Below are 13,469 nucleotides of genomic sequence, written 5' to 3' on the forward strand. Positions count from 1 at the left end.
GCGATAATCGTGCAAAAAGACAGACGAAACTTTTGAATTATTCAGGAGCCATCTCAAATTGGATATTTTCCTGGTGCTCCAAACTTCATCGACGACAATCTGTTATCCTTTAATTTGGACTAAAAACGTGACGCTAACCGAAAATCCGATAGCAACGTTCTGACGCAATCGATTTCACGTAGATTCTCTAAATTGGAATTTAATTCGTCCACGTCGTGGATTAAATCAACTGGTGCCATAATCACGATTAGTTCATCGCGCGATGCACGTAACCATCGTATTAGTATTCATCATATCGTATAATCGCTCAAATTTAATATTATTTTACAGTATATTGATGTTACCAATCAGTGTATTAATAGATACCTATTGTGAAAATGTGCCGAGAGTATATTAAAATTAGTAAATCTACTGATATTTTTTAAATGTCGACAAAATGGTATCGGAGACAAAATACCAAAACTAAAAAAATTTCAATAACGCAAATATTTCTCCAATATTTAACAATAGTTTATTCAATATTAAAAACACTAGCAAAACTACACACGGTGTATCATTACTATGATATTCTCTCTTTGATCACATTAATATTCCTCGATATTGTTAAAGTATTGTAAAATATCTCTGATCTCAACGGAAGTACGAAACAAAAATATTGCAAATATTCGAAATCAATGTCGCGGTCAAAGGTGAAAAGAAACTGTAGCCGATTAAAATTAGGACAAAAAAATTCTCGGTGGGTGCAAATCAGGAAGGAGAACACAACAACGAAATGACCGCTCGTAATGAGAGCTCGAGTAACCCAGAGAACGAGAGAAAGGAAGATAAATAGACGAGAGGTAGGCCGCGGAGGGATCTGAAGAAATGGAGCTAAGAAACGGCCTCTTGAGGATTAGAGCGAATTCACCGCGGACGAAGACCGTGCAATTCTCGTCCCTCGGCCTGTGTTACGCCCATTTTACACGATTCGAATTCTATTATTAATTCTGCTCAATAAACAAGTACTTAAAATAAGATTTTGTTTTATATTGCTGTGAAGAATTAAACATACATGAAAAATTGAACACAAGTTATCACGAAAGTGTATCTTCTGTATTCTAAGACATGTAACATTTCGTCGCGAATTTTAGATCGCGTAACACAGACTTTAGAGCCGGTGGGAGGTTACCGGCCTCTTCCATCGGAATCACCAGGTCCCTTTTCTTCTTCCTGAGTCAGCCTTTTCTCCATTCTCACCCTCTCGCGCCTCGATACGGCTCCTTTTTCTTCTTCTTCTCCTCCTCCTCCTCCTCCCTTCTCACCCTTCGAATTGCTCGACGGCAGTTCAGGCGATGCCGGCAACGTGTCTTTTGTCCGCGAACCGGTTTCTGCCGGTTCCTCGAACCATTTATTTCCCTCGTCCCTCGGCTACATATGACTATATGCTCCTTCTCCCCTTGCGTCCTCTCCTATAACCCGTTCTCCCGATACGTTCCTCTCGTTCCTTTTCTCGCTCTCCCGTCTCGCCTATCATCTCGCTCTACCACCCTCGATCGTGTTACACCCTTTTTTCGGCCGGCCGGTTCTCGCACTCGAAATAACGCCCCGGTTTCTGGCAGCCTCCCGAGTCCATGAATGAACGCGGCCGAATCGCTCAGAGGCATGGAGTAGACGAGGAGTCACCGAGCCTGGCTCTCGTCTGACCTTCGCGCGGATCGATTCGGCGTGCATCTATCTACGACGACGAAGAAGACGACGAGGACGAGGGCGACGACGACCCCGTTTGACCTCGCTTCATCGACCACGCCGAAGACCTGGACACTGGGTCGACAGAGCTATGCGGTAGCTCACGAGACCACGTAGGCTCTTCCGCCTTGGCGTCAGCGCGCGAGACACGGAGGGGGAGAATTATAGTTATTGGCCCCGATAACTGGCGGTTTATCGACGATGCCATTTCGTAACGTAACGGGTATGTCACCGGGCGATACTTCGTCAACTTTGCGCGATGTCGCGCGCATATTCCTGAATTAATGTTCTTCTCAAGATATATATATAATACAAATACGGTTTCTCTGTATTGTTGGATGCAAAAAACGTGTGATCTACACTGTAAAAAAATTTTGTAAAATTTCAGACCGACTTATTAAGTATTTTTGAAATTTTTTGATGGTTTTGGACATTATATTTCTGGTAATAATAGTTACAGTTGTAATCTTTTAATATTTGAAGTTAAATTGTTTTTTATCATTAAGCCGTGACATCAAATAAAAGGAATTTAATGCTTAATTGCACTGCAGAAATTTAACTTTCAACTCTTGATTTTCAATCGCTAGTGACTCGAAAGTTATTGACATTTTAACATTTAAATCCAAAGAAATCGTTCTCTCTGTGTACATTAATTAAAGCACATGTTCTCCGTTTAATTTAGAAGCATTTTAAATATATTTATGGAAGATGAAAAAACTACGACAGTTTCAGATATGACACGTCCCGTTCTGTTTCGTATCAGAAACAGCAATGGTATTATTTGCCTTAGCAACAATCAGTTTTCACCGCACTTCCTGCGCCCTAACTCGCGATGTTTACGAGCGCTTGCCGATGTACGACACGACGCGAGCGCGATATCACAGCGCTTTTATCGCGCTTTTATTATGATACCCGAGACGCCGGGGATCGCGTTGTTAAATCAGAACCCTTTCGTTCGTCTTGTTGCTCGCGGGCGCGGGCGCGCGCGCGCGCGAGGGCGAGATTGCTCGAACGATCGATCGGTGAAACGATCCCTCCCGACAAACGCGGGCAAGAATGGCACGTCGAGTAATACCGTGGCAACGGCTATCGGAAACCGAGCGCCGGATAAGCTTTTACTATCCGATAACGATTAACGGCCGTCGGCCGCGATTGTGCCGGCCTGACCCGAGTATCGGCCGACCCGCCGATCGCGTTCATCGACTTAAAAAGATTTATCGGCGCACGGCGCCCGCTATACGAGCTTCGAGCTCGCCTCCGATGAAGTCGGAGAAACTCCGACGGTTGCGCGAGCCCCGCTACGAAAGTTCACTGCCTTCGGAACACGATTAAAACAGTATTCATCAGCGCGCGAATACCGCACCACTTCTGCCCCAGAGAGAAATTAGCGGGCAGACATTCCGCGAACCGACTAATGAATTTCGGGCAACCGAGCTTCTCCCGTGCTTCCTACGAGAGTTTCTCTCCATTTGCGTTCTCATTAAATCTCAATTTCAAATAGCACGCCACTCGCGATTATCGTCTCCAGTCGTTTCGGGGCAAGGAAAGTGGGCCCTCGCTTTCGGAATTGACTATCATTTACGGAAAAATCCGGCGAAGCCGAAAGACTTGAGTTTCTGAAAGTTTCTTTACTTTGAAATCGTTCGTAGAGGTTTAATTACTTTAGATACCGTGGTATTTGCAGGTATAAAATTCTTTGACACAGTTCCCTCAAACGTTAATAATATTAAAAGATGCTTGCATGCTAATATTTGGCAAGATGCAACTTTCTGACGCGACTTTTTCGCAAATAATAGTCAATTACGGTGGCTCCATATTTTGCAATTCGTGTTTTGCATACTTTACTGACGACTGAATTCCCCTTCGTATATGATAGAGTAATTAATAAAAGACGTAAATTGTGAATAATATTGTAATTGCGCGTGTATCGGCGTTTCGGCAGAAGAATTAAAGATCCTCGAAGATCACTTACCTTTTTCGAGTTGCTGCGATATTGGGCTTTGTACCCGCGGAGTTGTCTGTAATTGCGCCGCGTTTCCCGGCCGTCTTCGAGGCCTTCTTCCGGGTCGTGGCTAAACAATAAATAAAGAAGACGTTAATTAATTTTTGGAAAATAATTAGAGAACATAAACATTAATATATAAGATATAACTATGTGCGCAAACGTAGCTTTTCATTACTCACTCAAATCCATGTAGGAAAATAGTTTCGTACTTTTAATAATAGTTTTACAAAAAATAAATCTTGAATAAAAGTAAAATGATCTTGTTATCCTGATTTTTAACGAAGACAAATCGCAGACAGATTGAGCATCGAATGCTGATACATCGCGTGCAACGAAAATATTTCCACGCTTTCTTTCGAAGTCAGCTGATGACTGTGGAGGAAAATAAACGATTGTACCGATTTATTACAGCTCGACCGATCACGCAGATTACAGACACGCCACAGACATTGCGGCTCAACTATAATTATGCACACTGCGGCAGAATCGATTTTCGTGCGATTACAATGTTTAACGGAACTCGTCAAAATAATAAGTATATTCTTGTAACAATAAAGTAATCACGAACAAACAAGAAATAATGTAACACAATTAAAAGAAATCACAACTGTCTTGCTTTATTTTCAGAAAACCCTCGCAAATCCAAATACCCGTTTACTCAAAATGCATGTGGACATAATGTCGAAATTAAGAGCGTCGTGCTGCAACTTCAATGTGGTGTAGAAGCGCAAGAAATAATCATTTCGAACATCTCGAACGTACGGCGTGGATAAGAGTCATTCGCTACGTTCTTTTCGAGTAATCGGTAGCACATCTGTGACGTTGGTGCAACTTTCGCCACGGGTAAAATCGCGCAGCCAGCCACAAGACTTTATAGAGTCTCGATGGCTCCGGGGGTCTCTATCTCTTTCCCGCATCGTTTTCATTGTCGTCGTCGTCGTTTTTCGTCCTATCCTTCGTCCTTGCTTGAACTATGTGCGGTTGTACGAACATATCCGCAGTCAGATAATCGTAACAGTCAGTCCCGGGCTCTTCGTCGCCGCTCGTAAAGCCACCGGTACGCGAGGAACAGCGCGAGAGGCGGGTCAGGACAAGGCGAGTTACCGTCTTTGTTTAACTGCTGCGTTTATTGCCGCGGTGATAAACGGACGCGGACGCAAGCGCGCTTCGAGATAAACGCGAGCGAGCGAATGTGTCGCGTATACACGCGGAGACGACAACCTAAATTTTAACGGCAAATTCCACCGACAAGTCTGGAGTCTAATGTTCCTTATAGCGAGACTCTTAAGGGGCGTTGTAATTAAATACAAACGAACATTCGGAAAGGATAAAGTCTAAACAGCGAGGTTTTCATTAACTCTTCTTCGAAATTTTAGTAATGTAAATGTCCATTTCGAGCTCGTCGTTAAAATTGCATAAGATCGTAAGTAGAGAAGACTGCCCTACGTACATTAGACCACGAGATAATGTAGCGTAACGTGATACCGCGATGCATAAGCGACGAAAAGAAAGGGAACGAAAATAGCAGACTAAATTACCGGAATCCGGTGTCAGGGTATTCCAGGCATCTCTTAATAAAATCCTAGACTTCCGCAAAAATAAAATTAGATCTTGAAAGTGCTTCGCTAAATTACTGAAATTTTTTACATCTTAAGTTTCCCCTCGCCGGGATATAACGCCGCTTGGAATACTGTAATCTTCCTTCGCATACCAAACGCGATCATCTCGTAAGATTGCACATCTTCCACGGACCGTAACACGCGATACAAACGCAAATATGAAAATAGCCTTCAGAGGATTAATATTCTCTCGTTATAGCTATCGATCTTTTAACCAAACCAATATAATCAAACGTATACAATAATTCCATACTACTAATCTCATTTTTCATTTATAGTGGCGTGACTCCAGGAAGAGTCTTTATCTACTTTTTATCTCGATACATTGATATTGTTCGTACGTTATCAATATTATCTAGCACGTTTCAACTTTCGTTAAAAATCAATATTATAAAGCTATATAATTCAATTATAATATCAGTCGCAACCGTTACGATAAGATCGCTAATGATGTTATGCTGGCTGAAGAAACGCCAACAGCAGGTACTGATCGTTCAATCTCCGGCTTTCAGATCTAATCCTCCGAAGGATTATGTCACCGAATGAGAGTGCGACGGTTGAGCGGTAAAAAATTCTCCAAGTCATGACCAGAATCACGATAAATTTCTCGAATTAATGTTGACTGAAAAATTCATTCTATCTCACCATGCAGGTCCTTTGTTGGTTGCACCTTTCGCATTTCTGTACGAGAAAAGGGATCTGTGAGATGCGCCGCGTGCGCGTCCGTGCGGAAGAATCCACCCTCGTATTCTCTTTTTCTCTTCTCCCTCTTTCCTCTCTCTCTTTCTCTCGTGTGTGTTTTATTGCAAATTGAGGTTAAAGTCTCTGGCACGGAGCCAGGCATTTCACCTAGGCCGTTGCATTCCGGCAGATACACACGAGCGTTATATGCTCGCTTATGTGTCTCGTGTACGCGCGCGCGCGAGAGCATCTCGATCACATATATGCGAAGAGAAGAGCTCTTACGTGCTGCCTGCAGGCTCTAAAGTACGATTCTCTCATGTACATATATGATACACACACATGCCTGAATAGAGAAAGTCTCTTGAATACGAAATATTTCTCTTTCCTTGACTAAAATGCCACTTGTCTTTGAATTGCAAGCAATTTAAAATAAAAAGCTCTCCAAACTTGCGATAAAACGACGTGATTAAATATGAAATGAAAAAAATTGCAAAATTTAATTGTTTATATAAATTAAAGTGGATTGTACAATTTCAGAATTAAATAAAAAGAGAATTTAATTATCAAGATATACATATATTTTAAATAGTAATGTTAAATACTAGAAGATTGCAACAAACGATCTCTGTCAAAATTTTTCTAAAAATTCCTTTGAAAAAAAAAACTATAAATAGTCTAGAAAGCAGGATTATCGACAATTTCATGAAACACATAAAAAAAGTAACAGAAAAGAAATAGAAAAAATTGTGAAATTGTGACATTGCAGTTTGCGTTAATCACACTATTTTTGCGCGATGTAAAGGCAAGCGAAGTGTAATCGTACTTTCGAGCAAAAATTCAATATAAGTATCGAGAGAGAGCGTATATCCGCGAGGTAATAAAAAATAATCCGGTATACTGGATCGCGTCGCATCAGTCAGTTCTATTTTTACACTCGCGAGTCTCGCACACGAGATATAAATAATAAAAAAGAGAGAGAAAGAAACGGCTGTGCAACGTTGAAGGCGACGACGATGGATGATATTCCATAATGTCATTAACGTACGTCAAGATAATAGCATCTTCGTCGATGGATATAGGTGGACGCATTACGTGCGGACAGCATCTTTTTCCGGCATATGCTAATCTAATTAATGGTTGCACGGAAACCCCGCGTGGTGTGTGTACGCGAATGCGAGCAGCGGCGTATTTATTACGGTTCAGAGTCCTCTCGAGATTCGCTCTCAGTCTCTCTCGTTTTTCTCTTTTTTGTTTTTTTTACGAGGCTTTTAAAATACCAATTTTCGATAATGTTATTTTGCATATTCAATTAAATTAAAAAAAAATAAAGAAAAATATGCACATTATATTGAATTATTTAATATTAACCGCCATAATAATTCAAATTTTTCATGCGCAAATTCATTTTTTATCGATGCCCGGAAGCAAAACTGAGCAATATAAGTGTAAATATTTGTAACTCTCTCTCTACCTTTACGGTACAATAGTAATTTAAATTGAATATTACGATGAGCAAACAATTTTCTCTCTCTTTCTCTCCTACATATATTTTTCCCCATCAAATATTATATTTGAAATTTTTCTGAAAAGTCTATATCCCTTTTTTATTATAATTTAATATGGTAGAGAAATTAATTTAATAACAGTAACAGTAAAATATTCGACTTTTACATTTCTCTATAAATTAGAACATAGACATCCCAAAATATGTCATTGATCAGGAGACAGACACACATATGTAAAAACATAGATAACGAGGTCTCCTCTTAACTATGTAACAAGTATCGCAAGGTATGGATAAAACTGGATTATCTTGGCGCTTTCGATGTCAACAACGAGCCAGTTAGGAGGCAAAATTGCGTTTCAACTAAGAAAATTATGTACGAGAACTGGAACGATAACGCGACACGTGAATCGCTTATGAGATAATGATTGAGACAAGCTGAGCGATTTAACTGTGTGATTAGACGTAGTTATGAATCAATGTTATGCATATGGATAATCATTATTTCCGGATAGAATTTATTGATAAAATGATAATCTTAGCGGCAGGTGAACAGAATTCATAAACGTTTCGCATTTTACTTTAAAAATGTATCAATTTATTTTTACCCGTCATTTTCAACAGGATTTATCAACTCTCTTGATCGCTACGAAGTCATTAGCTCTCTTTTACACTCTCTATAATCTTATTGGGATGCACGTTTTTTTCCTCTAATCCGAATCATCCTCGTTCCAACCCATTCACCCGCGTGCTCTTCGATACCGTTCTACCAGCTTATTAATCCACATTCTTCGGCGCTCTCATTTTCCGTCGTTATAACGAAGCGTGCCGCGTGTTCCACGAATCGCCGGGATGCGTCGTTATCCTGTATGGCCAGCATTACAGCAGGTATCACGGAGGCGTGCAGGAAACGACGACGTTACGCCAATGGCACGCACACGCGTGCACGCACCTACTATACCCGAGCATAATCGTATCTCGACGCTGCACGCGTGTAACCCATTACATGTATCACGTTACACTCCACACGCATACGTACACATACACCCATCATCAAGCGGACGAATGCACTGGGCGTCGCGATAAAACCCAATCGACCAGAAAGACCAGGCCAGCTTGCTTGTTCACTGATTTTTACTGCCTTCCTATCACGACCAACCGGTTCGGGAGAATACCGGTCGTTCCTTTCTACCTACGAACCGATCCACTCGTGCAGGTGACCTCTTTAAGTCGGTACGACTTCGTCCATTTTTCGTCCGTGGAAATTGCCGCGAATCGTATACGTGACGCTTTCCAAGTTGAATTGGATTTAATTAATGCCTCGAAAAATATTTCTTACAAGATGAGCTCTTTAAGACCGACCAAATGCTCTTGACAATTCTAAACAATACATCTGATGTAGATTGCAGTTGCACATACTCTTACGGATTAGAAGAAAACTTTACTTATTTAAATAAAATTTAGATGTTAAAGGTGTGAAGAATGACATGCAGTTGCAATTTTTGAAGCGGATGATCTCGGACGAAATTTTCCTCGACTGAAGCGAAAATTGATCTCTTAATCCCTTTACCGCTCGCGACGACTCACGCGAATGCTATTAAATTTCGAGGTATCTATAACAAAGTTTCCGCTGACTCATACACAGCCCCCAGTTACGGATAATGCCGAAAAACCATTTCAGTGCTAAAGGGATTAAACAACCTCATATATCGGATGTCGCGGACGTTATTCGCGCCGCCGTAGCTCCGAGGGAAGGAAGTTTAGCTCGGGGAATGCAGGAGAGGGCTCGGTGTCTGTCCTCGAAGCCGCATTATACAATCACAAGTAAATTCGCGTAACTCCCGCCGCCGTCGTTTGTGCACTGCAACCCTTGTTAAGCGACAAAAGCCGCCGCCGTCGTGGACGTGCCGCGCGTTTTATCTATGCGCACGCCCGACTCGCATGCAAGTCAAGTATCCGGAGGAATATTGACAGACAGCGGACCACACTTTCTCGCCTCGCCTCGTCGTGGCTGCACGCACAATTCACGTCGACATCGTCATTTTTCTTCTACGAGAAAACGCGGAGTGCTCGTTACTAAAGCGCGAGAATTTATTATCGTCCGTTATACAGTGATGTGTATATGTACATACCTCGTTAACGCGGAGTTTTAATCACCTCTCGCTGGGTCGCGCGGATGCAAAGATTATCACGGTAAAGGGGGATTATTAAAATTTCAGGTGATCAATTTTAAAAAGCTTGGAGGAGTGGGCAGCCGGTGGATATTGTACATTAACATCCGTGAACAACTTATCTATGGACTAAAAAGCTAATTTGATTACAAATTGTTTTACGACTTAATGACAAGTTCCTCGACAAAATTAAAAAAGAGTTAATCTTTCCTTACTGATAGCTTCGTAAAAAAAAACTATCACATGTGTGTTTTATTCTATCAATGAAAAATTAAAGTTTAATTAAGATATTCCGTGTAATTGAATAACAACAACTAATGGCTTGACATTTCTGTTACGAAGGCAGTAAAGAGAATTATAGTTAAAAAATTTAAGACTGAAAATTTTAATGTGTGAGAAAACTTTAAATAACTTGTGCTTAAAAAATATATTATTCCATAAGTAACATTGACGTGCGCAATATTGGGAAAATGATCGTATTGAAGCCACGATTAATATTATATTTCCGAGATTATCGAAAACTGAGGAATCCTTTTTTAGTAAATTTAACCTGCCTGATAGAGCCCCCGTCCTTCGCCCCTTGATGCGATTTTCACGTTCGTGAATAATTTCCGGTGCTATTCGATGGAAATGCTGTCGCCGCTGAGGACCAGCACGGAGAAGGACGAGAGAAGCTGCAACGAGGGCAAAGCGGCTAATAAAATATGAGCGAGGGTTGCTATTCGAATCCGCGTAGCTCACGTTGACGATCGAGAGATTCGTCGAAGCTCCACGTTTGAGGGATAATCGCGTGCGGTGACCCGAAATAAACGCGGATTTCTGAATCATTTAGTACTCCACCTGTAATATTAAAATGTCCGTGGCGCGTATATTGCCGGTAATACGGAGAAAGGCAGAGAGAAAGGCGAGGCGCATACGCGCGGTCGCGTCCCGTGCGATGAACTGAGATTCGCGATCCCGAAATGCGCTCCACGCGAGAACCATTCATAATTTCTGTCCGCCATGCAAGATGAACGGACGAGCGAGACGTTGGCGTGTCTCGTTAAAAGCGACATTAGTATCCGCGTCAAGAAATTGAAGGCTCAGTTTAAATATCTTTCAAACGCTTGCTGTCAATTACCTCAATATCTCTGCGCAATTTATAACAGTGACAGTAACCAAGAAAGATCAATAACAAGAGCTAATAAAAATAAATATCGGATATCTTTATGGTTTTATGGTTTTTCTTATATCTTTGCAAAGGTTGATTTCTCAAAGTCGATTCTTTCTTAAGAATTTTCGAATCTGTCAGTAAAGCAACGTCTCCTTTTTTTCTAATGCTTATAATACGCATTCCTTGATAGAGATCGAAAATGTACGAGCCCTTGACAACCCTCTCGGCAGTCCACGCGGACGGGCGGCGTCCGTGGATACTCGTATCTCGCCGCAGAGCTCTTTTCGCTCTTCCTCCCTCGCATTCCTCTCTCGTCTCCACGCGTCGCGAAGTTCCGCCGGGAATAAATCCAGCCCGGTCCGGCGTGTGTATGTGCGCGCATTCATGCATAGTGCATGTGCGTTCCTCCTCCCTCCTATCGTTCGCGAAGTCGCGCCGGCAGACGGGTGTCTCTATGTGCGCGGCCGGCGCGTATACGTGCACGCGCGAAACACACGCGTAAACGCGGGACGCGAGCGCATAAATCTACATACACGTACGTGGCGCGGCGCATACCTGACGGTACATAAGCGTGTCTCTGCGCTATGTATAATATAACCGTGTTTCCGCGTACATAGGGCGCGTGTTTCTGTGTGTAAGTGCGGCGTGTGTACAACGCTGTCGGAGCGGCAGATATTCGCCGATCGATCGTACCGGGTTATCTGACTGCCAACGAGAATTCATTTTCCCTACCATCTCTCTCTCTCTCTGTCTATCTCTTTCTCCCTTCCGGTCTTCTCTCGCCCTCCTACTCACCCCTGCTGCTTCTCTCTTTCCATCCCTCGCGCTCGCTCGCTCTATCGCTATCCGTTCTCCCTTACCCTCCGTCCATTGCGACTCCCTTTTTCCCCTCTTTTCCTCCCCTGTTATCCTCCCTCCCTGACGCATCATAATAGATCTTCGCCCGCGTACTTCTCCCGCGCCCCTCTTTTCATTGTATATCCTTTGTTTCTTCACTCTCTTTCTCTTTCTCTCTTCCTCTTTACCTCCGCCTTCCGTTGTCCGTGACAATTCTCTCGTGTGCTCGTTAATCACATTACGCGTGTATACATCCGCGCGCACTAAATAGAAAAGACGACGGCGGCGAGAGGAAAAAGGGCGAAAAACGATATTCGAGGAGTTTGGCGGAAGGAAGCGGGTGATAGGTGGGAAACTCGCTTTATTTTCGTTTCTTTTCGCGACAACTATTGTTGTCCGTTATCACCAAAACGGTTTCCTTGGAGACTCAAGTAAAGATAACTTCGCGGGCAAACTATTCGTGGAATGTCCGCGCTGCTTCGGCGCGGAACTATTTTCGAAATAATCTCAACAACGCTCGTATGTGCGCTAATAATGCATCTCGCGGGAATATTTTGTCAGCTACAAAAAACTGGGAGGTTAAAATAACCGATGTCCATCCAATAGAAAATAAAAAATGCATAAAAGTATATTCAAGTGTAGAGTGGTGTTTTGAATACGTCTTATATTGTTAGGCTTGTGTGCTTATACATGTACAGGTTTTCTGAAATTATGACAAGTTTTAAAAGATACCTTGACGCTCTGTATACGCACGCGACGTATTATAAACGCTTGTAAAATGTTTAAGTACGCCGCGGTTACGAAATCACTTTAGCTTTATTTCGCGTCGCAAATTTTATTTTTATCTATCGCTCGTTACTCGGCACTCCAATTATCGCCGGCGTGTTTATGTTATCGCTCATTTATCGGTAACGTTGGAGAAAAAGTTCGATTGTTTATCGCTGCGCGATATCTACGAATGTACCTGTTATCGTCGGCGGCAATGAAAATCTAGGTAAACGCGGGCAAAATATCGGAACCCGCAAAATTACGTTTAAAAAGACTCTCGATATCAACAACAGCGGAACGGAAAGAACAGTGAATCATGATGGAAAGTGCTCGTCGCGTAACGGCGCGGCGGATCGGAATATCGGTCGTCTCGATACTTTATACGATGCGATCGACATCTCTTTTTTGCCGAGTACTTCGCAATGCAATAATTTTAGAATTGCCTCGGCTTTAAAAGCTGCGGCTGCTACGAAGTGCTTTTTATCCTTCGGAATGACTCGATAGTAAAACCTGATAGCGAAACTATCTTGCCATTGATCGCTGAATTGAGAGTGGCGCTCGATTGTCTTATTCGTGGAAAGTTTTTGTCGCGGACAATCGTTTTCGGAAAGAATTTAAATTCGAAGTAAACACTTGCGATTCCCTGAAGCGACTTGAAATAGAAGTGAGTTTTAAGGTGATTGTGTGGTAGAAGAATAACTTTCAATGGACAAAACATTTCAGTTCATATGTAATTCGGACCAACCGTTTGCTGAAAACGCGAGAGATTTGACGTGTCGCAATTTCAACTATGCTAACAATTAATGGAAGTAAGTTTTTCTCGGGATAACTTAAACTTTATCGATTACAGCCATTCCAGCAGAGTGCCGGCCGAGATGTTTTCACGTAATTAGTTTGGCGAACGTCCGATCACGATTCGCAAATACCGAAGTGCATTCGGGCAAATCGATATGCTGGCCGAGTTGCCCAACCGCGAGATATCCGTCCTTTCTTGGAATCGCTA

The 13,469-nt window shown here is 42.3% G+C and overlaps 1 protein-coding gene across 3 annotated transcripts in view; it reads right to left on the reverse strand.

Moving 5' to 3' along the window:
- The window catches only part of Kdm3 (Lysine demethylase 3), a 275,903-nt gene that overhangs the window by 186,380 nt on the left and 76,054 nt on the right, over positions 1–13,469 (reverse strand). For all 3 annotated transcript variants that reach the window (XM_071703885.1, XM_071703884.1, XM_071703883.1), the window contains exon 7: positions 3,698–3,797. In XM_071703885.1, coding sequence (XP_071559986.1) covers positions 3,698–3,797 — 100 coding nt within the window. The remainder of the gene's footprint in view (positions 1–3,697; positions 3,798–13,469) is intronic.

Source organism: Temnothorax nylanderi, unplaced genomic scaffold, assembly GCF_030848795.1.
Source record: "Temnothorax nylanderi isolate EJ_2023f unplaced genomic scaffold, tnyl_v1.0 TNYL_tig0037_pilon, whole genome shotgun sequence".
Classification (NCBI taxonomy): Eukaryota; Metazoa; Arthropoda; class Insecta; order Hymenoptera; family Formicidae; genus Temnothorax; species Temnothorax nylanderi.